General features: G+C 53.9%; 2 protein-coding genes across 2 annotated transcripts in view; one reads left to right on the forward strand and one right to left on the reverse strand.

The window, feature by feature from the left end:
- SHC3 (SHC adaptor protein 3) overlaps nucleotides 1-6,435 on the forward strand; it is a 93,368-nt gene extending 86,933 nt beyond the window's left edge. The window contains exon 12 of the mRNA XM_027616769.1: nucleotides 6,096-6,435. Within this exon, the coding sequence (XP_027472570.1) occupies nucleotides 6,096-6,224 (129 nt within the window). The 3' untranslated portion in view covers nucleotides 6,225-6,435. The remainder of the gene's footprint in view (nucleotides 1-6,095) is intronic.
- A 7,461-nt stretch (nucleotides 6,436-13,896) lies between these two features.
- Nucleotides 13,897-24,768, reverse strand: S1PR3 (sphingosine-1-phosphate receptor 3). Its single transcript, XM_027615721.2, has 2 exons — nucleotides 24,577-24,768; nucleotides 13,897-17,221 (listed from the first exon to the last, which is right to left on the reverse strand). The coding sequence occupies exon 2, from the start codon at nucleotides 17,081-17,083 to the stop codon at nucleotides 15,953-15,955; it is 1,131 nt and encodes a 376-aa protein (XP_027471522.2). The 5' UTR covers nucleotides 17,084-17,221; nucleotides 24,577-24,768; the 3' UTR covers nucleotides 13,897-15,952.
- Between the last annotated feature and the right edge of the window lie 2,767 nt (nucleotides 24,769-27,535).

The raw sequence follows: 27,535 nt of genomic DNA on the forward strand, positions 1-27,535 counted from the left end.
CCTTTGTCAATTTTTTTCTTCCTTCTTTTCAGGTTTTTTTTTTTTATTGTGGTAAAACACATATAACATAGAATTTACCACCGAAACCAGTGCTGGGTGTAGAGCCCAGTGGTATGGAGTGTGTGCGTGTAGCGGTACAGCCACCCCCACCAGCCGTCTCCAGAATGCTCTACCTTCTTGCAAAACTGAAACTCTGTCTCCATTAGATAATCCCCTGTTCTCTCCACCCCCTGCACCAGGCGTCCTCTGTCCTACTTTCCATCTCTATGAATTTGACTCCTCTAGGGACCTCACGTGAGTGGAATCACACAGTATTTGTCCTTTGGTGCCTGGCCCATTTCACTCAACATGGTGTCCCCAGGGTTCATCCTCACTGTAGCAGGCGTCAGATCTCCTTCCTTTCCAAGAATGCATAGGGTTCCATCGTGTGGATGGACCACATGTTGCTTACCCATTCATCAGTTGATGGACACGTGTGTTGCTTCCACATTTTAACTATTGTGGAAAACGTTGCTATTAACACAATACACAGATATCTCTTTGAGACCCTGCTTCCAACTTTTCAGGCAGCCACCTAGAAGTGGAATTGCTGAGTCATATGATAATCCATTAACAAACATTTTTTGAGAAACCATCAGTTTACAGTGGCTGCACCATTTTCGCCAACAGTACATACGCGAGGGTTCCAATTTCTCCTCATCCTTGCCAACACTTGCCGTTTTCTGGTTTTAGGACTGTAGCCATCCTAACAGGTGTGAGATGGTACCTCATTGTAGCTTCGATTTGCATTTCCCTGGTGATGAGTGATGGTGAACATCTTTTCATGTGCTTGTTGATCATATGTAGATCTTCTCTGAAGAAATGCCAATTCAAGTTCTTTGCCCATTTTTGAATCAGGTTGTTTGTTTTTTATTGTTGAGTTTTAGAACTTTATATATTCTGGATATTAATCCTTTATTACACGAGATGCACAATTTACAAATTTATCCCCCCACTCTGTGGGTTGCCTTTTAATTCTGTTGACAGTTCTTTTAATGCACAAAACCTTAGGATTTTCATGATGCTCAATTTGTCTGGCTTTTCTTTTGCTCCCTGTGTGTTTGGTACCATATCTAACAAACCCTTGGAAATTCAGTGTCTTGAAGCTTTTGCCCCATGTTTTCTTCTAAGAATATTAGGTCTTACACTTAGGTTTTTGATCAATTTTGAGTTAATTTTTGCATGTGGCATTAGCTCTGGGTACTTCATTCTTTCGTATGTGGATCCAGTCTTCCCAGCTCCATTTGTTGAAAAGATTGTCCCTTTCCTATTGAATGGTCCTGGCACTGCAGTCAAAAATCACTTGACCGTATACACCAGTGTTCATTTCTAAGCCCTCTGTTCTTTTCCACTGGCTTGTATGCCAATCTTTATACCCATCCCACACGGCTTTGATGACTGTCGCTTTGTAATCAGTTTTGGAATCAGGAAGTGTGGGTCCTCCAACTTTGTCAGATTTGTTGGTCTTTTCAAAGAACCAGCTTTTGGTTTCATTGATTTCCTATAATTCCTATTCTCTGTTTATCTCTGCTTTAATCTTTATGATGTCCTTTTTCCGCTTGCTTCAGGGTTAATGTGCTTCCTGTTTTTAGTGTCTTAAGGGAGGTTAAGTTATTTGTGAGTTTCTAAATTTTCCTCCAGCTGTTGGGGAAAATGAGTGCTCATGTGGGATGAGGTATTGATTGGAAGGATGTAAGCAATTGGCATACAAGGTTGCAAGGTTGACTCTTGACATTGCATCCCCTGGGGGCTGATGTGAGCCTGGCATTCTCTGGCACTGTGTCCACTGGGTCTAAGAAGGACATGAACTTCACCTTAATTTCAAATCTGGGGGAGGCCAGGCAATGTGGCTGGGTGGGTCTATATCCCACTTGAGCTAGTCGTATTTGAGCTGGATCCTCTGGGTGTGGAGGGTCTACCGGTGGATCCAGCCCAAGCTGAGACATTGGACAAAGGGCAGCAGGTCTGAGTGTGCAGCCCATTCCAATGGAACCAGATTTTAATTAGGAAGCATCTCTGTCGGATGGCTTTGCCCGAGCCAGTGTGACCTTTTGGAAGAGAACAGGTATAATCATTCTGTCGTTGGTGGAGTGTACTTGTTAATGTATAATCTCTAAATGGTATTTCTAACTGCCAGGCACCTACTTTAAATGTTCCCCAGGCAACTCGGGCCCACCATGCCTAAAGCAGAAGGTATGGCTCCACCCCCTTGCCCACTGCCCTGTAGACTCCTTCCCACGGCTCGCCCCGCCCCCGAGCCTCAGCCACCAGCACCTTCCTCCTCACGCATGTTTAGTTTTATAAGAAACCACCAAACCACCTTCCAAAGTGGCAAGTCCCACCAGCATTGAGGAGAGCTTCTCCTGCTGCACATCCCCACCAGCGTGTGGGGTGGTCAGTGCTCTGGATTTTGGCCATTCTAATAGGTGTGTAGTGGTGTCTCATTTTAATTTGTGTTTCTCTGATGACGGGTGATGCAGAGCATCTTCCCATGTGCTTATTTGCCATCTGTACATCTTCTTTGGTGAGATCTAGTTGTTTGTTTTCTCATTGTTAGTGTTAAGATTTCTTTGTATGTTTTGGATAACCAGCTCATGAGATGTGTCTTTTGCGAATGTCTTCTCCCAGTCTGTGGCTAGTCTTCCCACCCTCTTGACTGTTTCACTTGTGGGGCAGAAGTTTTTAATTTTAATAAAGTTCAGCTTATTATTTCTTTCATTCATGAATCAGGCCTTTGATGCCATATCCAAAAAGTCATCACCAAACCCACGGTCATCTGGGCTTTCCCCTGTGTTATCTTGTAGGAGTTCTGTAGGTTTTTTTTTTTAAAGATTTTATTTACTTATTTGAGAGAGCGAGGAGAGACTGTGAGAGAGTACAAGGGGGAAGGAGAGGGAGAAGCGGGCTCCCTGCAGAGCAAGGAGCCCGATGTGGGGTTCAATCCCCGGATACTGGGTTCATGACCTGAGCTGAGGGCAGATGCCTAACCGACTGAGCCACCCAGGCACCCCAGGAGTTCTGTAGTTTTGCATTTTACATTTAGGTCTGTGATCCATTTTGAGTTCGTTTTTGTGAAGGGTGTAAGGTCTGGTCTAGGCTCTTTTTCTTTCCTTTTCTTTTTTGCATGTGGATGTCCAGTTATTCCAGCACCGTTTGTTGAAAATGCTATCTTTGCTTTTATTTCCTTTTTTTGTCTTATTGTATACCTAGGACTTCCACTGTGGTGTTGAAAAGGAGTGTGAGACCAGACGTCCTGGCCTTGTTCAAGTTTCTTTTCGTGAAGGAGGATGCTAGTGGTAGGATTTTTGTAGATGTCTTTATCAAATGGAGAAAGGTCCCCCTGCTATTCCTGGTATATTGAGAGTTTTTACCAGGAATCGGTTGAATTTTGTTAAATGCCTTTTCTGTATCTATTGATATGATCATGCAGTTTTTTGTCTTTAGGCCTAATGATGTGATGGAGTACGTTAATTGATTTCAGAATGTAGAAGCAGCCTTGCACACCCAGGACACATCCCCCTCGGTCATGGTGTGTAATTCTTTCTGTACATTGTTGGATTCAATTTGCTAATGTTTTGTTGAGGATTTTTGCATCTGTGTTCATAAGAGATATTGGCCTGTAGTTCTCTTTTCCTGTAGTGTCTTTGTCTGCTTTTGATATTAGAGTAATACTGGCCTCAAAGAGTGATGTATTGAGTTATGTAGTATTCCTTGAGTTAAGTAGTATTCCTTCTGCTTCTGTCTTCTGAGTGAGATTGTAGGGACTTGGTCCAATTTCTTCTTTAAGTGTTCGGTAGAATTCACCAATGAACCCATCTAAGCCTAGTGCTTTCTGTGTTGGCAGGTTATCAATGACTGATCAGTTTTTTAAATACACCTAGGCTTATTCAGACCGTTTTTTTCTTCTTGTAAGAGTTTTAGGAGGTTGTGTCTTTCAAGAAATGGACCCATTTTTATCTGGGTTGCCAAATTTGTGGGCCTAGAGTTGTTTCTAATATTCCTTTATTATCCTTTTAATGTCCACAAGATCCATAGTGATGGCCCTTCTTTCATTTCTGATATTAGTAATTTGTGTCCTCTCTCGTTTTTTTCTTAGCCTGGCTGGGGGCTTATTAATTTTTATTTATCTTTTTGAAGGACCAGCTTTGAGATCATCGATTTCTCTATTGATTTCCTGTTTCCAACGCCATTGGTTTCTCTAGATTTTTTATTCTTTCTCTAGTTTCCAAAGTTAAAGCTTAGATTATTGATTTCAGATCTTTCTTCTTTTCTGAACCACATGGCAGGGGGTTCCGTCCGTACACATAGCTCTGTGGGCTGCAAGTTCTCTGGGCAGGAGCCAGACTGGAGTTTCAGCAAGTATTTATGGGAATAGAGTAAACTGGCCTACTTCTTTAGGCAGTAAATTTGTATCACTTACCTCTTCTGCGTGCCTTTATTTGCATGTGCGTGTGTTTATTATGGTGGCCAGCCTACACACTCCAAAGATGCTGACCAGTGGGCTCTCAGCTTGGGCGGCATTTTGGAATCACGGGGTTTTTGAGAAACGCCCTGGTGGCCGAGCCCCACCCCGAGCTCCTGGTGGAGTTGACCTGGGCATGGGGCTTACTGAATGCACTCAGGTGGTTTGGATGTGAGCCCAGGTGGACACTACTGTCCCAGACACTTCCCGTCATGAACCTTCATTCACCCCTGTCGCCCCAGAACTTAAATGAGTATTAATTGCTAAAAAGTGGGGAAAAGGGGCGCCTGGGTGGCTCAGTCGGTTAAGCGGCTGCCTTCGGCTCAGGTCATGACCCCAAGGTCCTGGGATCGAGCCCCGCATCGGGCTCCCTGCTCGGCAGGAAGCCTGCTTCTCCCTCTCCCTCTGTCTGCTGCTCTGCCTACTTGTGCTCTCTCTCTCTCTCTCTCTGTTAAATAAATAAAAATATAAAAAAAATAAATAAAAAATAAAAAGTGGGAAAAAGAAGTCAACATCAAGGCAACACCCCAACAGTAGTCTCAAGCTGAGTTCTTAGTGTCCCTTACCCCTAAGAAAGGGGCCTGCCCATGTCACCCTGGGATCTTTCTAGGATGGGAATTCTAAGGAACTTGGGAAGATTAAAGAACCTCAATGAAAAAATGCCTAAAAGTCTTGCAAAAAGATTTCTTTCTGAACGTGCCCATCAGGTTGCCTCCTACATGAGGCTCAATGCCCAGGAGTTGGGAGCCCCATGGCCCAGTGGGTCCCTCCCCCTTGGGGGCTTACAGAGACTGGTGGCGATGGGGCCCTGCCTCAGAGTGGGACCCCAGGAGAGGAAAACATCCTCATTCCAAAGCTTCTGTTGTTGCCTTTGTTTGTAGAGCCCAGAGCAGATGGCCTGGGGGCTTCGATGGGCCCACCTGGAGTACAGACTGGGGGCGGGAATGAGGTCAGGGCTGAAGGCCCAGAGATAGACATCCCATTGGTGGGTTGGTAGAGGGGGAGAGGCAAGAGGGCCACATTGGGGGTGGGAGTGAGAATATGGGACAGATCAGGGAGGAGGAGAAGAGAAGTGCCCTCAGAGTCTCCGGGGGAAAGGTCGGGAGAGCTGATTGCCCCAGGGCAGGGGTGGCCTCTAACAATAAGGTGTGAGAGAGAGAGAGAGAGAGAGAGAGAGAGAGAGAGAGAGAGGGGCCAGGCCCCCCAGGGCATCCCACAGCCATCATGAGGGTCATCTAAGGGCCTGGAGGACCAGCAGGTGTAGCCACGCCCCTGCTCCCCGCCCCATCTCTCACCCCCCCCAAAAGAGCCGGCCGCGGGGGGCTGCTATCCAGAGCAGACTGGGAGATTGCTCCAGGCCAGGCCTCCTCTGCCTTCTTCACGGGTGGTCTACACGGGGAGTGTAGCAGCTCCGGGACCAGGGCACAGGCCCAGGGAACAGACGGAAGTGGTGGGACCAGGCAGATGTGTCTCTGAGAGTGTGGGGGCCCCGGGGAGGCGCCGCTCGGGTTCCCATGGTCTGGCTGGCTCCGACCTCGTGTTCTCTCTCGTCTGCCTGTGCGTCACGCGCTCCTGCCCTCTGTGTCTCTCCCAGATCCGGACGAAGGACAGGGTCTTTGACAGCATCAGCCACCTCATCAACCACCACCTGGAGAACAGCCTGCCCATCGTCTCAGCCGGAAGCGAGCTCTGCCTCCAGCAGCCGGTGGAGAAGACCCTGTGAGCCGCCAGCCACCCTGTCCTGACCCCGCACCAGTGCTCAGGAGCCCTGGGTCTTCCCGGGAGATGGGCATGGGGGCTCCAGAAGCTTGGGCCGCTGCCTGCGGGCTCAGAGCCTCGTCCAAATGCCCCAGGAGGAAGGTGTCCGTCAAGTGCAAGTTTCATAAACTTGTTCTGATTTTCTCATGTGCATATTAAAGGTGTACATACCTATACATCCTGTACAAATTATCCCTCTATATTTATATTTTTTAAGACTAAGAAAGATGTAAGACTAACGTTCTGTGCTGTATGTTTTTAATGGAAAAAAAAAAGTTTGACTGTAGTTGTCCGGGCAAAAATTTAATTCAGCTGACCCATTCTACTGAGAAATTCCACTAGGAATGTGTTACCTGCGGGTTTTACCTGGTAAGCCCCACTCGGGGAAGAGAAGCAAGCAGGAGGGCTGGAAATCACCGTGGAGCTGTAGCAGAAGGCAGGATGCTCCCCAGAGCGGTTTAGCTCTGCGCGTATCGCTCCATGAACGGTTGGTCCCAGCGCCCGCCACTCCACGTTGCCGGCGCCCCTCCCCTGCTGTCGGCCTCACACCTGTGTGCTCACGGCGCACGACAGCCGGTGCTGCCGCGCTAAGGAGCAGGTGGTGCCCCAGCTGTTTCGGGTGGTGCCGAGCACAGGAATGCCGTCCGCCTTGAGCGCTGTTGTCCAGGGGTCTGTTTGAAGGCAGATGTGGCACAAAGTGAGCCTCAGTGACCAAGAGCATGCTTCCCTCATTCTCACCTGTATAACGACAAACCAGTACGTGCGGAGGGCTGGTGGGGGCAAAGTCTTGGTTTCTGTGTCCTGCTAGCCAGTACGCTGACCGCAGGCTGCTGGGGTAGCTGCTGGGAAATTGCCCCCCCGACCCCGTTACATCCAGCAGAGAAAAATGCATGTGCACGCGCTGTCAACACGCGTGCTCGGTCCTGAGACATTCGCACAATGGCTGTTGTTCCTGCTCCACGTTTGCCTCAGGCGGGGGACTCGGGAGTCTGGGGGATCGGTTTGAGGTTTTGCCTCTTGAGTGGTTGGTGGGTAAAGTGGCTGGCTGTCTCTGCAACAGATTTCCCAGTTGCTCCCTGGAAAGGGCCCAGGATTTCTTACCGGGTCATTTGGTGTCAGGAGGTCAACAGTGTTTCCAACTTTTAAAAAAACATCTGGGTTGAGGTTACCTCATGATTTAACAGATGCCGTCTTTTAAAAGCTAGAAGGACTCACCCGTTGGTTGGCACCCCGTCTCTGGTACCACAGCCCAGGCTCCTGTCCCGTGCCGTCCCACAGCCCGCGGCGGCCCTGGATCAGGGCCGTGGAACTTTCTGCACACTGGCATGGGGCAGGAGGAAATTCAATGCTTCAGGAACGAGGAGTTAAGGGTAGATTTTGCAAACTCTGAGGAGTAATGATTCTGCAAAGTTCTAATGTTAAATGAGCCCCATTTCTGTTTTCAGGGGTGGGTGTGTGTCCAGGATGGTAGATGGGGTGGAGCTCGTGGGTGAGGATGGGTTGGGCAGGTCCGACGATCTGTGTGGGGACTTCTTAGGAGTTTTCGTCCTTTGAGGGTCCCGTGAGTCCAAGAAGACAGTGGCTTCGATCTTCTAGAATGTTCTGTCATAGATTGGCACTAATGTAGGACCACCGTCTCTTCCTGGTGCGGTTCTGGTTTCAGTCGCAGTGTGGATACCGCACTCCACATTACCCAGAAGCAGTGGGGGCTGAACGGGGCTGGGGCAGCAGCTGGTTCGGTGGGGGCCCGGCTGTGGGAACCCCCCCTGTGCCCCATCCTCTGCAGGCCTGCATCCCTGCAGACATACATAGAGGTCCCAGCCCTGTGTGCCAGTGTCCACACATATAAAAAAAAATGGGTAAAAATGACTTTTCTCTGGACAGCCTGCAGGGCCCCGCTGGGTAATCTTAAGGGCACACCCCAAATGCTAATGTTTAAAGGCAAAGTAGGCTGGTTAGGGACCCTGAGCCCCTGGACAGCTCACCTGCTTTCTTTGCCCTCCTGGGGATATGAGAAACGGTCATCTGCAGGGTTTAGAGCTCTCTGCTGTGAAGTCAGTGATTATCTCAGTGGTGATAAGCAATATATATCCTGTTTTTTTGCATGAGAATCGATTTAGAAAATTAGAAATATTGAGGGGAGATCACATTTGTTTCAATATTAATTCAAAATATGCATTTTTAAGTTCAGATTCCAGGATTGCTTACAACACAACAGGGCCCGTGGGAACCCCTGTAGCCGCTGGAGCGCCCAGCAGACCCAGCAGATGGCTGCCATTCTCTCATCTTCCTGGGGCTCCACAGGTCACCGCAGCTCCCTTTCAAGGCCGTGGGATGGGCATCATGGGGAGCCCCACTCACAGGGGGAGAAACTGAGGCACAGTGCCCCCCCCAAGCCACACGGTGGGTGGGCTCTGCTGCACCTGGAGCTCAGGATTCCCAGGCAAAGACAGGGCCCCTCCCTGCCCAGCCTGGGTCCCCCCCTCGCCTGGACCTGGACGGCACCTCTGCCAGGCAGGGCTGTGTTCCCAGACCCCCGAATCCCCGGGTACGTTCGCTGCTCACTGTGCCGGGTCCCCCCGGAGCCCACGGTGTACCGGACCTGCTGCCTCTCCGCCTAGACCTCTGGGCGTGCTGGGAGTGCACGGCAGGTCCCACAGGCCCACAATGGCCCCGCTGTGGTGTGGCCCCGGAGACGCCCACCCACTGCCCCTCCGACCCACACCACCGCGTGTGAATGAGCAGGACTTCCAAATGACCTTTTCGTCCCCCTAGAGCCTGCGGGTCCATGCGGGACTGCCCACCCTTGGTTTCAGCGAGCGCTGATTCTCGAGGCCCTGAACCGCCCTGTGCACTGTCTGGTAACACATTCAACCATCTCCCGCCCCGACTCCGTGCAGACACAGTCCCTCCCGGACTTTTACACCCGAGAGGCCAAGGGGCCCAGCGGCCGCGTGGCAGTGACCTGTGTTCACATCTCGGGTGTTGGGGCGGGTGGGTGGACCACAGCCCAGGTGCAGGGATGCAGCGCTGCTTTCAGGCGGTTCCAGATGCCACATGGCTCCTTCTCAGAAGTGACACGTGGCGACGAATGTCCTGGTTCTTCTTTCCCTGAATCGGTCCCCAGGTGAAGGCGATTCCCACGAGATCACAGGCCTCCCCCAGAGCCACGTGGCCTCACGCTTGTTGCTGGGTGTCTCTGAGCGGTGGCCCAACCGCTGCACCCCCCCCCGCCCCGTGAGATGGCGGGGAGGTGCTGGTGAATATATGGAAACAGGAAGGACAGTTGCTTCTTGGGACACCTCATGAGCAGGTGTGGTGGGCTCCCTCTCCGTGTTCACACACCTGCAGTCCATCCCCACCTTTCTGCGGGTGGTGACAGCCCAATAGCAAAGGGGACAGGGATTGTGGAAATACTGCACTTAGGTCACTGTGTGTCACAGACAAATCTCGGTCCTGAGTTTCAGAATAATATCTGGGTCTGTAGTGAAATTTTAAAAATTGGTCCTGAGAGAGATGAATTGGGAAAACCACTTTACAGGAAGGTGTTGCAAACCTGGGCGCGCCAGGGCCCCCCAGAGGATAACAAGCAAGGGAGCATTCTAGGATCGTGCTGCAGCAGAACCCCCTTTTTAGTGCGAGAGCTGGGGCCAGGTGACTTGCTGGAGTGTGGCGACAGTGGCTGAATCTCGGACAGAGCGCAGGACTTATTAGGGTCCTTTACAGTTTGGGTATAAAGCTCAGCGCCTGATGGAAAATGGCACATAGCTCTTCCCTCCTCCTTGGGTTTGCATTTATGCTCATTCTTTTTGCAAAAGGCATAAAGACGGGAGTCTTACACCGCCAAGGAAGTGTTTCTGTTTGAGGGCCTTCAGAAGCAGACCCCAAGAGGGTCTGACTGTATGTCGATCCTCTGGGTGACGCCCCAGGGGTGGGGAAGGGAAGAAAGCTGAGGAGGAGAGCGTGATCGGGCAGGTCACCGTGATGTGGAAGACTGACGGTGCCGAGGGGCAGCGGGAAACGGGGCTGGACACACGTCAGTGCTTACCCAGCGGCATTGAGCCACTGGCCCATCCCAGGTGGAAAACAGGCCCTGTGCACACCTGTGCACACTCCCGGGGCGGGGGGTCCGGTGGGGCGACAGGCCTCCGGGCTACGCAGATCCCGAGTGGACGGGCAGCGAGGTGGCGCCCGGGCCTCACCCCTGGAGGTCTGCACAGGAGCCAAGAATTTGCATTTCTAATAAATTGAGCGATGCCGGTGGGAAGGGGAGACTTGGAGAACCACCATCAGGTGTGAGCTGCCGGCCCTTAACCCTCCCTTACTGAGGGCTTTCCCGTCCAATTTATGACTTTGTTTTCCCACCATCTCATGTCACAGATCCCAGAGTCCATCCTCGGAGTTTTAAAAGTGGAGCATTAATAAGCATTTAGAACTCCATACAATCACTGCTGGCGGATAAAATGCCATCTGCCAGGCACAATTTATTTATAATGGGGTTTATACATATTTATAAGTTTGCAAGCAACAAATGCACAGTTTTAAAACTGGCACACTTTATAGCAGCCAGAAAAACTGCAATTTTATACCAGGACTTTGAATGTCAACCTACACTGATTAGGACAGTTGCGCACCTGCGTGTGTGTGCGTGTGTGTGCAGGCTGGCTGTGCACCTCGAGACTCGCCCCTGCATCTTGGTATTTCAGCCAACAAAGACAAGCAGAAAGTTAAGCAGCTGTGAAGAGTTTGGCATCTGCAGACACATGGAGGAGGGTCCTGGATGCTGCGGGATATGGGATCCGTGTGCGAAGGGAGCAGGACCCCGGGGCGCGGGGCACTGTGGAAGGGACAGAGGGACGGGAGGGGGACAGCGGACGACGGAGGTAAGAAGGGTTTCCTTCGTCAGCGTGCAGCGTCTGTCAGAGGCCAGGGAGGAAGGACGCGAAGGGGCAGTTGTGGCGGGGCTGACCCCCAGGTGTGCTGGGGGTGAGCTGGCCGCCCAGGCTTGTGGGCATTCCCAGCCAGGCTTCTCTTGGCCTCATCTGTGCGTTGGTTCCTATTAGCAGGCGTGGTGCTGGGCTCCTCGTAGGAAACAAGCACGCACGGGGCATGAGAGTGTGACAAGCCTGATGGCTGATGTGGTCACGTTCCACGGGACAGAGGAGGCGGGGGCTCCCAGGTGGATGTGGAGAGTCTGAAGGCTTTGCAAGCTGGAAGACGGGTGGATGCCGGTGGGGTGGGAGTGCCAGAGCAGGCGGACAGGCTGGGGGCCCCGGGGGGGTGGGCGCCCTCACACACAGTGGCTGGTGTCAGCAGGGACACTGGGGGCTGGCGGTGCCCCCCTCAGGCCTCCTCCTGCCTCCCCGATGCCCTGAAGAAAGGAGTCCCTTGAGCTCGTCCTGGAGGGCTGGGAGGACCATTCTCATGGACGAAAGTGCCAGATTACGTTGCGGCTCACTTTGCAATGCTGTAGGTAGAGATCAGTGTGTAGGGAGAGCACATGTGGTCCTGCATGTCACAGCCAAGGAGCTCACACTCACCTGGGTTGTTTCTCCCACCACCAAATTTTCTATCCAACCGAATCAAGCAGCAATCAACACAGCAGAAATAAATGGGCATATCCATCTTTGAACACTGAATTACCTTTTTCTGTAATGACTATGTGTTGGTGGCAAGTGGAATGTTCTCTGTTCATTTGCCTTTTGAATAAAATTTGTTCCAGAATAAATATTGTAAAAAATTAAGTATGTGAATGTTTGTTTGCATTCAGAATTAGATAAGAATTAAACATCTGATGTGAAAATCCAAGGATCAGGAGAGAACTCCATGTAAATTTCATGTGTAATAATGAGATATTTATTACTTTTTAAAAAGTATTTGGATGGCAAATTATATATATTGATAAATATTATTCGAGAGCTTTGTGTTTTGTTTTCCGTTAAGTTTTGTGGAACAAACGAGGATTACCATGAAGGTCTCTTGTCTGGGTATGTTGCCAATTTGCCACTTTCTGCTTTGATGCTGGGACAGCATTTGGATTCTGGGGAGTGGAATTACCAAACCAACCTGGAGCTTGCTAAGCTCTATTTCGGGAAAGCTGGGAGCGCCTGAGCAATGTGGGGGACACAGAGAGGCCCCACAGCACGGCAGGGAGGGGAGCGGCTCCCGTGCCTTCCTTGCCCTCAGCATACGCCCCACCCTTCTAGGAAGCGACGTGGCTTTGGGTCCGAGCCCTGCGCGCTGGCGGCCGCGGAGCACAGGCCCCTGCACAGCGTCCCCCGGGGTCACCCCCGCTGGGGCCATGCCACAAGTCTCCTTCTCACTGGTTATCAGAAAACGTGCCTTCATTTTCGGGATAGTGGTGTGTGCATTTCTGACTAGGTAGCAAACCCTTTGATATTTTGACTTAGATGCTGAAAACATTTGGGTGTTGAGGTTTTGTCCTCGTGGATACAATTTCAAAGCATGGACTTGGTAATTCAATTAGACGTTTTCTATAAAATGCACCAAGTTACATGTGTGCGAAAGGCTCCTCACCAGCGCGGAATAACCTCCAGTCAGGGGTGCAGAGAGACAGCCGCTTTCTCTGGCTTGCCGTTTAAACGACTGTCAGTGTAACTCTGGGAGCAATAAAGGATTGTGTGAAAAGCCTCTTACTTGGGTGCTGGATCTTGTGTTGCCTCACGAGGGAGGGGGGAGTTTGGAACCTTTCCGTGGACAGCAGGTACTCTGATATCCCCAGACCTGTTACACCACCATCACCTGCCAAACCTCGCCCTTCTGCCGGGGCGGGGGGGTCAAAGTGGCGGCCTGGCCACAGTCTTCCTGGCGGGCTTCACGGTCATGTCTGCCTGGTCGCGTCGGGCAGAGTGCAGGGTGGTGGCTGCAGGCTGCGGTCTGCGAGATCTCTCCGTGAACATCAGCCCCAGGCTAGTTATGCCGAATGCAGGCCTCATGCAGCGCGGACACACACACACACACGCGCGTGCGCGAACATACGCACACACCCAGATGCACACGCATGTGCTCTCACACACAAACATGCACACACGTACATGCACACACGTACACGCACACACATGCACAAACCTACACGCATGCACACGTACGCGCATGCACACACGTGTATACACGTACACGCACGCACACACCCGCATATGCGTGTGCGCACATACACGCACGCACCCAGACACGCACGCATGCGCTCACGCTCACAAACATGCACACACGTGTGCACACACAAATACGCGCACACGTGCACACACAAACACGCACACATGCACACACACACACAGGCTAGAAGTTGTCCTCTGTCAACGAGGATGCTGGGCAGCAGGCCAGTTCTGACCTCTTCCCTCCTGTTGCAAATGGAGCAGAACCAAACGGCCCGTCTCTTTCAGCCAGGACGCATCATTTTCTCCCTGTTGAAGGGTTCAACCGCCTCAAAATGGCCCGGCCTACCAAAACCTGGCCACCGAAGCTTCCCTGGACACCAGCTATGCCTGGGGGATGCGCAGGGGGGACGGTCATGGGCTTCCGAGAGTGGCTTCCATCCTGGGCCACCACCCTCCACACCACCAGGGGCTCTGGTGCAAACAACCCCCACGCCGACCCCCAGAGACAGGTTTATAAGCAGGCTTTTGGTTTTATTTTGTTAACAAACACACACGGGACAGGGAAAGGTTACTGACCGAGTGGTATCTAATGCACGAGTTCTCTGTGGCTTGGAAACTCCCACACGCCCCCAGCCACCTGCTGAGGATACCGTACACAGCGGTATTAAGGTTGATCGTTTTCTGTATCTCTCAAACGAACACAATTACTCTTTTGGCATATTTTTCACTCAGACTGCCTGAAAGTTCTGCGTTCTCACAACAGGAAGCTGGGTTATGGTGCAAGTGTCACTAATACTAACTCCAGAGACCCAGGGTCCCCGGGCCCCTCAGGGCCAGTGCGGAGGGGTCCTGCGGCCACTTTGTTCACTACATGAACACGCACTGCCCAAGGTTGTGGCTCCGAAACACTGCCTCGCTTTCTCCACGCTTTAGTTTCCAGACACGCTATCGGAGTAGAGAATAAGCTCTTTTCAGTGATGTGAGGAAGCATGCCAAGTGTCTCCTGACAAACAGGACTTCTCTCATCAATAACAAAAGTGAGGGAAGTCTTTGGTGGGTACGTGGAGACCCCCCAGGACCCACAGGAATGTTCCTCCGTCAGGGGAATGTGCATCGGACAGCATGCAGGAGTCAACCTCTCCTCGAGAGAGCTAACGTATTGAGCCGTCTCTTGAGTCTTGACTCAGCCGAAACATCCAGCAAACCAGAAAACCTCAGGGGCTCTGATGTGGGCTTGCCCAAGTAGGAGTCCTTCTGAAGGTTGCTCTGTTTTGCTTCTACCAGAAACCGAGCATGTCAACTCTGTGGTTATGAGATCTCTACAGACGTGTGCACGTTCTCCTCGTCTGTCTGTCCTGCAGGTGGAATCCTTGGGGGAGGCATGCACAGAAACGCCTTCTAAGTAACTCCCTACCAACGGGGACGCACGGCCAACCTATACTGAAGAGGGGAAGTACAGCATCATTACATTTCCTTGAAGAATGTGCACACCGCCGGATCCCAGATGTGCTCCTGACACGGCACGGTCAGGGTCAGCTTTGGGGGGGGGGCAGGGGCTGCCAACCGCCCCAGCTTCTCCACGGGGACAGCATGGGGTCACTGACTCAGTGCTTCTCTGATCAAAGTGAGTCAGACTCCACACAGGATCAAGTAAACCTCTCCTAATTCAGGACAAACGTTCCATCACGTTAAAGAGACCGCAGCCTCCGGCTTCTGGCTAGGGTGTCTGTCCTCTGCTCATGTGGGTTCTTTTCCTGGTTGGCCTAGGGACAGCCTCCTGAAGGACCCTGGCTGGCTTTTCTGGGATCTTTAGGAACGGGGCTTTGGCTGTGTGTAAGACTCCACAGGGACACAGGACAGAGGAGAAACAAGGATGCCGCTCCCAAAGCTCTCTGGTTCTCCGTTCCCTCTGGGTCAGCCCTATACACCCGAGCCCCACTTGGGAGCAGCCCTTTCTGAGAATTCAGGCAAAGCCTGCTGAACACAAGACTTCATGTCAGTTGAGGAGACTGGGACCGGTGTGTGTACCTAGTTTCTAGCCACATCCTTACACCTGGTGGTTCAAGCAGGACGCTGCACCACGTGCCCCCACTGGTACCACGTACCGATGGCCGACATCGGAAACACAAGGGCTCCATAGCCCAGACGTGACGAATGCACCAGCATCCACGCTGTGCACAGTCAATGCAGTGTGAAGTTCCCAAACCTCACTGTGGCGTCTGGGGAAGCACGCCGTACGTTGCGTGGCCCACCACCACCTTCCCTCGGCAGGCACCATGGAGAGTGGCCGCTGGGACTCGGGGGAAGGCAGCAGACCACGTCAGCAGCCGGGGACATTCGGAAGACTCAGGAGCCGAAGCGGACAAAGCACGTTGTCTACCGTGGAATAAGCTGGCAAGTCCTCGGGTCCCCTCTTAGTGATGTCCACGCTACTCAGGCTATTGGCAAATAGGTTTCCCGAGCCCCAGCTCTGGAACTCCCAGGGTTGAGGCATGCAATAAATAAGACCGTGGCTGTGAGCAGAGTGCCCCTTGTCCCGTGGATGTGTAAGGATCCCCGTTCCTGGAGGCCGCTGCTCTCATTTACAGAGGGTCCCATTCTGCACCGTTTTGTTCCTGTCAGCTATGCAGGGCGAGGTGACTCTCTGCGGAGGGTCCTCCTTGCTCTTTGGCGAGGGGCTACTGTTGTTGCTGCCGCTGGACTTGCTTCTGCTGGGATCGAGAGTGGGCTGGGCAGGCGAGGAGCGGGCGCCCCAGCCCCGGACCAGGCAGGTGCAGACCAGCCGGAAGAAGGCCCGCCGCATCTCCTTGCTGGCCAGTGTGTAGATGACGGGGTTCATGGCCGAGTTCAGCACGGCCAGCACAATGAACCACTGGGCCTTGAACAGGACGGCACACTCCTTCACCCTGCAGGCCACGTCGACGAGGAAGAGAATGAAGAGCGGGGACCAGCAGGCGATGAACACGCTCACCACGATGACCACAGTCCGCAGCAGGGCCATGGAGCGCTCCGAGTTGTGGGGGCTGGCCACCCTGCGGCTGCTGGACTTCACCAGGAAGTAGATACGTGCGTACAGGACCACGATGGTGGCCAGGATGGCTGTGAAGATGCTGATGCAGAAGGCGATGTACTTCTTGGAGTAGAGGGGCAGGATGGTGGAGCAGTCGGGAAGGTCGTGCAGGCAGTTCCAGCCCAGGATGGGCAAGGCGCCCAGCGAGAAGGCGATGAGCCAGCACATCCCAATCAGAAGGAAGACGCGGTGCTTCTTGTTGGCGTCGTACGGCCTCATTTTGATCATAGTCAAGTGCCGCTCGATCGCGATGGCCAGCAAGCTGCAGGTGGACGCCCCGAGGGCCACGAACATGCTGCCTTCCCGCAGGAACCAGACCGTTGGAGACAGGCTCAGCGTCCTCTTGCCTGACATCAGAATGTTGACCTTGTAGGCAATGCCGGCCAGCAGGTCACAGAGAGCCAGGTTGCCGATGAAGAAGTACATGCGATTGTGGAATTTATTATTCTTCCAGATGGCAATGAGAACCATGAGGTTCTCCAGCACGATGAGGCTGCAGATGATCAGGAACAGCACGGTGGTGAGCATGCTGCCCTCGGGGGCCTCCTTCAGCCTGCCCTCCAGCTTGCCCACGTAACTGTAGTGCTCGTACAGGGTCTGGTTCCCGGGCTTGGGGTGCGGCATCAGGACCGTGGCCATGGCTCGGGTGCGCAGAGGCTCAGCTCCGGATCCCACCAGAGGGCGCCCTGGGCATGTCCATCTCCAGAGAACAGGCTCTGGCTCAGGCTTCAGGGGTGGCCCGGGCTGGACCCCAGCCAGGGCATGCAGAGCAGCAGCCTGCAAAGAGAAAAGAGGGGCGCCCCGCGATTAAGGGGCTCCGAGACCACCTAGGGGCAGCGGCCACAGCAGAGTTGGAGGAAGGCACCCGAACTCCGCAAGCGTGAAAAAGGGTGGTCACACAGGGGCCCAGAGCTCCCCGGGCGCTGAGGCGGCCACGGGAAGCCACTTGGTGTCTGCAGCCTCTGGGAGGGAGATCAGTGCGTGAGCGCCACGGTCGTTCACTCATGTAACAATGACACACAGACCGAGTAAACATCCATCAGGGAATCCCAAGGCACTCGTGAGTGCTAACTGTGCATCCTTGATCCACCACGCGGGAGCCGCCAAACCATGATTCCCCGTGACCCGGAGACAAACGGAATCATCCCAGGACAATGCAGTAGGATGGAACCAGAATGACGCCTCCAGGAAGCCCCCCCGGTGAGCCTGAAGCCACATGGTGACCACCCGTGGCCCCGATGGCATCCCTGGGACCAGGCCTGGGGAAAGAGTCGGGTCCTGACGGCCTCCAGGAGAGGCCGGAGGCAGGGCCACGCAGCCACGGAAGGAAGGGCAGTGTAAGGCACAGCAGAACCCAAACCCATACCTCCACCGGGGGTGATGGGAGGAAAGGCAGGGATGAACACTTGGACTCTGGACTTGGCTGAAAACTCAGAGTTCAGATCAAACTGTCTGAACCCCCAAAACTGAAGCTGTGCATGTGAACTGAAAGAAATGACCCACCTGGGGGTCTACAGACCGCTGTCAGAAGCCAAGCGCCAGACCCTCGACGGCCCCAGATTTAATCTCCCCTCCCCTCCAGATACTTCCCACCCTCACCTGGGGCCGTGCTCATCACCTCGTGTGACGTCACAGCTGGATGTGGCTTTCAGTGGACCCACTGATTTTAAATTAGAAATATATGATTAAATATCTGCTACAATCAAATGAGATCAGCTTAAAACAGCCCTCTGAGTGTCCAGTGATGAGTATTTTTTTACTTTTACAACGTTTAAGCCATAGCCTTAAGTTGGGTTCAGAGACAGCTCCCCAAATGATATGGGGTCTGCATTTTGGGGTTTGGCGGGATCTTGCTAGGTACCAAGAGGGCCCAAGAGGGTCTCAGTCCTGGAAGGACTCGGGGGCACAGTGTGGGCGGCTGCTCTCGGACAAGAAGGAGAGGAAACTCCGTGGGCCCCCCCGCTCCCTCTAGGTCACTGTTTCCCGGCCCTGCGGGCATTGGTTGGAGCCTGGGAGGCTGTCAGACCCTCCCCTCCATCAGGGGGCTCGGGTTCTCTGAGGTCAGAAAGAGCCGCTCCGTTCCTTTGCTGCAGAGACTTCTCCCAATGTGCTGGAGCTTGCATGTGCGGCTGTTCCAGAAACTCCGTGGGCCCTGGCCTCCAGGGGCTGCCTGCGCAGTGCATGCAGGTCAGTAGATGCCCCTGAAGACGCACGGGTCAGCTCGGTGGGCTGCTGTCCGGCCAGCCCCTGCCACCACCGCTCCCGCACCTTTCTCTAACTCTGGCCTGTCCTTCACGCCCTGAGTCAAATTCCTCCTGCTCTGCAACACTTTCTGGAGTCAGCCCAGCCCCTCCAGACCTCCCTGAGCCCACTCGACACTTTTTACAACAAATCGCAGGCTGTCGTTTAAGGAGTATAAATAATGCCGCGGCTGACCACCTCTGAGCCCGCCGCCTGCAGGGGCCTGCTTCATACTCACACCGCATCGGGGCCCCGCGCCTGTCCGCTCACGGGTGCCCCACGAAGGCGCTGCTCTTTCCTGCTGCTTGTCAGCTGAGTCTTTATCTGTGAGCCACGAATGGAGCTGCCATGGCCTCATTCTGTTCTCCGGGCCCTGGGCACAGCCTGGAGCACAGCCAGCCCCACCGAGAGTCGGAGGGAGCAGCGGCCGGGGAACGGCTATTTCCCTGCCGGCGCTGGGTCCACTTGGACTCTGGACTTGGCTGAAAACTCAGAATTCAGATCAAACTATCTGAACCCCCAAAACTGAAGCCGTGCACGTGAACTGAAAGAAAGCAGCAGACCCGAGGCCTCCACACGCCCCACGCCAGGCAGCCCGGTGCCAGGCGCCAGCAGCCACTCTGTCCACTAGTCCTGCATGACTTGCAATCATGAGTGAGTGACCACCCACACAGTCTGAATTGCAGAAACACACGTGTTACCTGAAAGGGCGAGGAATGTGAATTGTTCGTGAATTTGCACCCACAACGGGGAGAAAGGGCTCCAAGCAGCCACATCCAAAAGGTCTGGAAACCACAGTACAACTTCGGCTTGTCGGCTGTGACTGTTTCCCCAGGATAACTCCCCGCCACGTACATCCTTCCCTCTGCACGCACCCCACCCCTTTGCAGGGGCCATAAGCAAGGACAGGGACGCATGTGCCCATAAACCCGCTGGACCTGGACCTCCTGGACGTAAAGAGCAAGGACAGAGAAGTGAAGGACTTTTCTTCGCGGCACAGGCAGGGTTTTGAAAGAACTGAGCAGGGCAGGAAAACAAGCCAACAATGAAGGCGATACCCAGCAGCAGAACCACCCCAATGAAAATAGTGTAAGACATGCCGGAGAGCCACCCAAACCATGCGTTTTGAGGGTGAATGTATTTTTCCTACTAATGCCTGATTTATCATTTCCGTTGATTAAATATTCATCACTCAAAGAGCACATATTTTTCAGAACATCTCTTGCTAAATGCTACTCTCCGCATTTTTTGTAACTGGAAGACATCTGGCTCTCTTTACAATCTAAAAGCTTATTTTCTTTGGTTTACCAACATTAGACCGTAGACTCCATCCCAAGAGTTACGTGCTGGGCCAAAGGCCAGATTGATTTTGGATGTGTCTGAGCGCTGTTACTTGTGGTCAAAAGCATCACAGAGGAGTTCTGCCCCCACCTCTCAGGGGCACGGCAGGACCTGAATTTGCAGAAGGAACACTCTGCCCCTCCCGCCCGCCAGCTCGGAGCGGCCAGCCTGGCTCGGGACCAGGTGGGGCATCAGCTCTCGGGCCACATCCATCCTGAGGAGTGCTGGGCACTGCGAACACAGCTCCTGGGAAGCCAGCCTGTTCCACCCCTCCCAGCCACACCACTGACCCCAAAGGGACCGCTGGCTGGCTTCTCACCCCCTCGAGGGCAGGAGCCTGTTTCTGACCTCCACGTAAAAGGGGCCCCATAGCCTACAAATGTGCCTGGCGTCTTTCTGCCAACGTGATGCTCACCCGAGTCCTAGGCGGAGGTGCATTTGGATGCTGGTAATTCCTGCTCCTGTCAGGAAACAGATGCAAAACCACCCTTGTCTGTGGACACAGGGGGGTTTCTACAGGTTGCTGTCCTAACAAGCACTACGGGGCCTGGGTGGGGGCATCCTTGTGAGCTTGTGCCAGTGCATCCATGGGCTGCCTTAGATTTCTGAGCATCGGGCTGGTGTCTAGGAGGGGCTTTGATGCAGAGGGTCCCTGCAGAGGCTAACGGCACTTGGCTAGCTGGAGAAGTCCCCATGGGGGCAAGACGTACACATTACAAATGCTCACGTTTTTCTTTATTTTAAAAGTTAAGCATCTGGGGCCTGGCAGGGACCACCATCTGACTTTTCATTGCAAGAGTCTGATCACTGCTTGATTTCCCCCCGAACAAGTTAGAAATAGAGGCCAGTGCTGAGGAGGGTAGTCTTGTATGTCTCGGAGCGCCGGGCCTGACGCAGAAGCTGCTGCGTGGGACGGACACTTGGGAGAAGCACCTTCTAGAAGGTGTCTCCGCCATGCGTCACCCAGGTTAGACCGCGTCGCACCAGTGGGGCCGTCATCCCTCCATTCCAAGGAGGTGCGTCCGCAGGGAGGGGCGGCCCGGGTGGCCGATGGGTTCCAGATGTGCTCTCTGCGCTAGTGACTCACTTTCTCTACACATGTCAACTTGAAAAATAAACAAACTATAAAAAGAAGGAAGAGAAAAAAGTAAAGGGAAATATTTCCACAAAGTCTGGGGTCTCTCTCCCTCTCCGTCACAGAGAACAAGAAAAGTGTGAGAGGACAGTGAGGAATTTCTCCCGGTCAGACACAAGGTGCTGTTTGTCAAAGGCACGTCTTCCCAGGGAAACCAACGAGTCCATCCTTCAAACTGAACTGAAACACCAAGCATTTGCCAAACAGCAAAATTTCCTGGAAAGCAGTGTTTTGTTGTTGTTTACAAGATTTAGGAAAGAAAGACCGGGCTGCTCATGTCGATGCCCCAGGAAATTCCTTTGCTAATGAATATTTCCCCTTGCCCCAGATTTCTGAGCAACCCCTCGGGGCTTTCAGAGGTAGCGTCCGGAAAGAGGCCTCACACACACACGGCCCCGCACGCCTGCACTCCGCTGGGAGCCCAGGCCCGGAGCCCCCCGTGAGGTCGCTGGGATGAGCAGGCTCCCCACTCCCTGGTGGCTTTCCCACACGGGACTCTCTCGGGCAGGGAAGGTGAGGGTGTTAACACGGATCGGGTGCAATCCTGCGAGTGCATGGACATGGGGTGGCCAGCAGGAGTCCAGGCACAGGTCCCAGGGGCTGCCTCTGCGCTCGCTCGCCTGGGTGCCCAGACTTGTCCATTGTAAGGCAACCGATCTTAACACAAGAGACCTTACCCTCTGCTCTTCAACCAGACTTTTCAGACTCTCCCTTCTCTGCCTGTTCTTAGTGACGGGATTGGACTTCTGCCCAGATTGCCGTGGGATGAGTGAAGGTGTGTGGGAATGAGCTCCTCCGGGCAGCTAAGGGCCTATGCAAATAAGAGACATCTGGCCCAAGAAGTCCTAACTGTGGGGTCCCTCCCGCCGGTTCCTGGAGCCACGCTGATGCAGCCCACAATGTCCCTTGCAGGCACCCCGTTTGTCCTCATGGCGGCATCTGCCTTTCGAGTGTACACAGAGGGAAGCCGAGGCTGGGCTGTGGGGGTCGCATCCTCAGTGGCACAGCTTGGCCGAGGCAGTGCTGGGCTGGATGGCTGGGTCATCTGATTCCCATGCACCACAGCAGGGGCTCACTCTTCTAGAGTGTCCACCCCCCCAATGGTCTTCACCTAGACAGCGGTGACAAGAGTGTCACCAGCAGGCTCGCCAAAAGCTGGAATGCTGACATGAGCGGAAACCTGACCCGGGGGGACATGAAGCAGCATCTGCAAGCCCCAAGAGCTGCACCAACCTGCTCAGGCCTTGCCACAGCGCACAGGGCTCACCGGGCTGGCCTGCTGCCGGGCCTCCTACAGACGCAGCCACAGAAATAGGAGGAAAATGACACAGAACAGAGGCTGACCATGCCCAGCACAGTCACAACCGTCACTGGAGCGCGGGAGTCTCGGCACTGGATGGAGTTCACCGAGCACGTCCTGTTACCTCTGAAAGCTCATGGAACGTCTCTTCAGGCAATTAATTAATTCAACAGAAAATGGGTGCAAAGGAATCATAAGAAGTGGCTCCAAACTGATAAGACAGGAATGAGGAAGCCACATGGGAGGGAACAGAAAGGTCCCCAGAAAGCCCAGCACAGTGGTCCCGGCTACCACCACAGGCGGCCCTTGGCCTGGCTGGTGGTGTCAGCGCCCGGCTCACAGCACCGAGTCCTGCAGAAGGACAGGGGGCTTCACAGTAGGGCAACCCCCAAATTTTCAAGATGACGGCATGCCCAGATTCTCATTTTTCCATCATAGAAACATATGCACACACTGTAGGTATCGAAGTGTGTGTAGGAGTAGGGAAAAGACACCACAGGGTCACATCAGTGCCGTCATTTCCAGAGAAAGGAGGAAAATCAAGTCCCTGCATTTTGAGAACATTGTTAGGCCAACATGTGAGGCTCCTTCTTCAGGAGATGCCAGTTTTCTACCATCCACACGTGGTAGAAAATTAGGAGAGCCACGCACTTTACGAAATTCAGAAACATAAAGAGGAAAGCAGCGTTTATGAAGGTGAAGCTGAGGGAGAATCCACTCCAGCCGCATCTTCACAGGAAGCTTGAGGGCTGACGTGCAGTCTCTGGTGGCAGGTGACAGAACAACCAGACCGGCAGGATGTGAAGGTTGCTGACTGAGAAAACCCACTGTGTGGTCCTCCTATGGCCACAGAATTAGTCATTCTGGATGGAGCTGTGCATCTCAGTTCCCTGAGAACTCCTACAGAGCCAGACACTTCCACGACTTCTCGAGGACAACACGCCTGCCGCCGCCACCCCCAGCCACAAGCATGGCCATCCGCCGTGTCCATCACACACCCACGGGACCTAATCCTGCCCCGGTACTTCTAGGAACTGTTTTCCTTAACCACGCCTGCAAGAATGTCACTAAAATGTGTGCATTGAGCGTTTGCAACTTCTGACCAAGAATGTTGCAAAGATGAATGAGGAAGATGTGTGTCTGCAGCCTCTGACTTCCAGACTTTAGAAAGATGCCTCATTCTGGAAGTCGTCAGTGCTCCAGCTGGGGGTGGGTACCGTGGGCAGGGTGGACCCTCCACTTTTGAAATAATCGCCCAGGAGAGCCCCGAGTTCGTGCCACTCGCTTTGCTATAACTTCCTAACAAAATGTGCTCCCTTTAAACTCCCAACAAGTTCCTCTCTTACATCTAAATATAAAAACCCACAAAGAAATATGTCACCGGGAGTGGCCAGCACCAGAAGAGAAAGAGAGAGACACAGACCGTTTGGAGCCAGGGTGGTTAGAAGCGGCAAAGCTAGCATGGGGCCCAAGAAGGACATGTCCCGTCCCTTCTCCAGGCTTTATCCAGCTGCGAATGCAGCACATGGGAACCTCATGATTGCAAAAGTAGGGGCTTTATCTTCCAGCCCTGATTCTGACAGTCCTGACTGCCTACTTCAAGAAACGGAAGAAAGCAATGGAATTTTGTGGCAAATATCATTTAAAAAGAACGGTTTCCCCAGGAGAACGACGACAACCACACACTCCCAGAGCCCCCAGGTCCTCATCCTGGGAGGGTGAGGGTGCCTAACTTTTCAGTTATTCCAGAAAAAGGACAGAGGGGACTTCTCTGGGAAGAGCCACTTATGTCTCCTTCAGGTCCTGAGGTGCAGCTCAGTCTGGACCTTTCCACTGTAGTTAAAAAGGAACCATTCTCTCTCCCCTGGCTCTGGCTGGTCAATGGTTCTCGTCACTAGAGTGGAAAAAGGAACCATTCCCTCTCCCCCGCTGGGGCCGTCACTGGAATGGATGGCCTGGAGGAGGGGCTGATGGGGACGTGGTGTCTTCTTGGGCCAGGTCACAGTCACGCCAGGGATAGGCTGGAATTTGGTGAGAAAAATGGGCCCAGCGGCCCCCAGCCCACCCACCCAGGTTGGGCGCCCCGGACTCGCAATCCCTGCCCCACCGACTCACCTCTGCCTGGAAAGGGCGCTTGGGCCACCCGCATCCTGGCGACCCTTCCTCCGCTCAGAGGCGGCGGGGACCGGGGCACCGGGAGAGTCTTGGGGCTGGAGGGGGGAGTCGGTCCCCGCCGGGGGCTGTCGCTCGGGCTCCTCCTGGCGCCGCGCCCCCGTCGCGTGTCCCCAGGACCGGCTGGCTCAGTCTCTGCGCACGCAAGCCAGAGCGCAAACTTTTCCAGAGGCCCTTAGGGGCGGGGCGGTGCTCCGCCCCGCCGCCCCCAGCTCCCCGCCCTCCCGGCGCCCCCTCCCTACTTCCTCCGCGCTCCCGAACCGTGCTCCCCGCGGCCCCTTTCACCTCCCTGCCCCAGGTCCTCGCCTCCCGCGTCTCCTCATCTCCCGGCCTCTCCGCGCCCCCCCATCTCCCTGCCCCAGGTCCCACCTCCTCGCTTCCCCCCGCTCGCCCCCCTCACCATTCCCACTCCTCTTCCCGCCCCATCAGCAACCCCCAACCCCCGTCTCAGCTGCTCCCAAGCCCCTGCCCCAGGCGGGCGTCCTGCCCCTGCGCCCCTTGGGTGAGCTCCAAGCAAGGGTTTGGGCTGATGATGATATCATCATCATCATCATCATCATCATCATCCTTACTGTGAAAGTGATCTTGATCATTTCCTTTTCAAATTGCCTTTCCACTGATTCCTGGGTTAGCATGCGTGGGCGCTGGCTGTGGCCCCCAGGCCCACCCCACACAGGGCAACCCAGCTCCTGGCCCTGTGGGCCCATCTCTGGGGCTGCCGTCCCCACAGAGATGGACCCTCTTGCATGGATGCATAAAAGAGCCCTGACAAAGTGCTTCCAAAGAAGAATACCCAGGGAGGCAACTAGACTGCAGAATTTTCCACTGGAGAAAGAAAGTAAAGGCCAGGTGAATGCACACGGCAACCAACCCTAGGAAATTTGGGGCATGGTGGGGAGAGGGAGGAAGGAGGAAAGGAGAGAGAAGCAAGAGTGAACCCCAGTCCCGCTGCCCACAGCCAGGGTGCGCCTTCCTGGGCGGACAGAATAGGGGTGCAGGGCTACCAGGGGCCAGGCCGGAGGATGCGGGGGAGGGTCTCCCCCAGGCACCTGCCCCAGATCTGGAGCCCTCCTGCTTCCAGGGAAGGAACCCTGTCCCACCTTCCCCTAGAGCTGGGAGCAAATGCTCATTTAGGGCGAGTTTGAACCCTGATGGGCGCCTGGCATGTTTGGCACTTTGCTGCTCTTGTGTGTTTTCCCCGTGGAGAAACCGGAGCCCTGGAGAACACGGGGCAGGGGCACCACAGAGCTCTGGCCTGCCCTTGGGGCTCAGAGGAGGCTGCCCCTGCCCTGTCCTTGCTGCCACTTAATCCAGTGGGCCATATCTGCCGTGAGTCCCGTCGGCGCGGTGGCCTTCCAAATGGACTCAGCGTGTCTTGTGCAAGCTCTGGGGAGCCACTTCCGTCCCAAATTGTAAGTGGGATTGACCGCGCCTCCTCCAGCTTCAAGCCAAGCGAAGGAGAAGAGAGACCTGCTGCTTTGGCCACCTGCCAGAGCCAGGGGACAGTACAGCGCCCTGGCCTCCATGTCTCCTCCTGACCAGTCAGTTGGTTCATCAGTAATTCTTTAAACTAGTTGCTTTGCGCTATATGTGAAATCACTGGTTATTGGCTGAAGCTTGCCATGATTGGCGCCCCGTCTCCGTTCACTGGGCAGGTTCTGAAATCCAGACTGAACAGAACAACCTGAGGTCTGGGGATGCCTCCAAAACCAGCCTCAGAACGGGACTCCCGAAGCCTGAAAAACAACAGGGCTTTTTACTGCAGGCGCCCCAAGGGAGACACGAGCATCTGACATAGAGGCATTCCGGAAAATCCTTTTTCAAAAATACTCCTTTCCCCCAAAGATTCCCCTCCTGATTGCTCTCCCCACACACACCTCTCTCACTGAAGCGGTGCCCCACCCCACCTGCTCTTCCCTCCCTGGGCTATCAGGATCAGACACTGGACCCTGACTGGGGGGCCCTCTGCGCCCCCACACAGCCCTGAGAAACCATATTCTCTCCAGAAAACCAGGCCTCCCTAAGGGTCTGTTGGATAAAAGTCTCCCACTCTGCCTCCCTAATTAACGAGGGAAAGCTCTTTACAGGGAATGCCAGCTCATAAATGTAGAAGGAATGGGGGAATTTGGAGCTCTGCGTTCTGGATTCCTCAATGAAATTACCGAGCGGAACGACGAGGCAGTGTGAAAGCATGTCAACCACACAGTGCTACCTGGGAAAGAAAGAACACTCTCCACCTCCATCGGAGACATCTGTCAGCACCTTCACAGGGATTCAAACTCAGCATCACCCGTGCGGGGCCAGCCTGACATCAGGGGATGCAAAATCCAGCACACGAAATCACCGATGCTGTGTTCTTGCGGAAAACACTTCCCTTGAGTCAAAGGCCAGGCCTGTAGCCTTCACTTCCAGTTTACAGGAAAGTGAAGGGATAGAGCATCTGGTGAGGACACTGGAAGAAAGGACCAGACGGGCTCAGAGAGCCAAGCATTTGGCATCCCTCAAACACGGCAAGGTCAAGAGAAGGGTAGGATTGGTCCGAGGATAAAAACAGCCAAAAGAAGCAGCGTTTCTAACACCCAGCATGGGCCTGGCCGACAGCTGGCAGCAGGAGAGATCGGGAGGACATCTCGGGATGGAGGGAGTGTTGAATGACGTCACTGACTCACTGGTAGCATGAATTGAGTGGATAATAGCACGATGCTCACCTGGAAGAATGGCCTTATTTCTAGGAGACCAGTATCTTGGTGTCTAAAACTTGTTTTCAGATGACTCGGCAAAAACAATATGGCACGTGAAGTCGATAGGACAAAACCAGTGGTTGGAGTTGGCTGGGGGACAGCAGGGAGCTTACAATGCGTCCCCTTCTCTGGATGTTTGAAATTTTTCCATAATAAAAAGT

The sequence above is a fragment of the Zalophus californianus genome, chromosome 13 (assembly GCF_009762305.2).
Source record: "Zalophus californianus isolate mZalCal1 chromosome 13, mZalCal1.pri.v2, whole genome shotgun sequence".
In the NCBI taxonomy this organism is placed as follows: Eukaryota; Metazoa; Chordata; class Mammalia; order Carnivora; family Otariidae; genus Zalophus; species Zalophus californianus.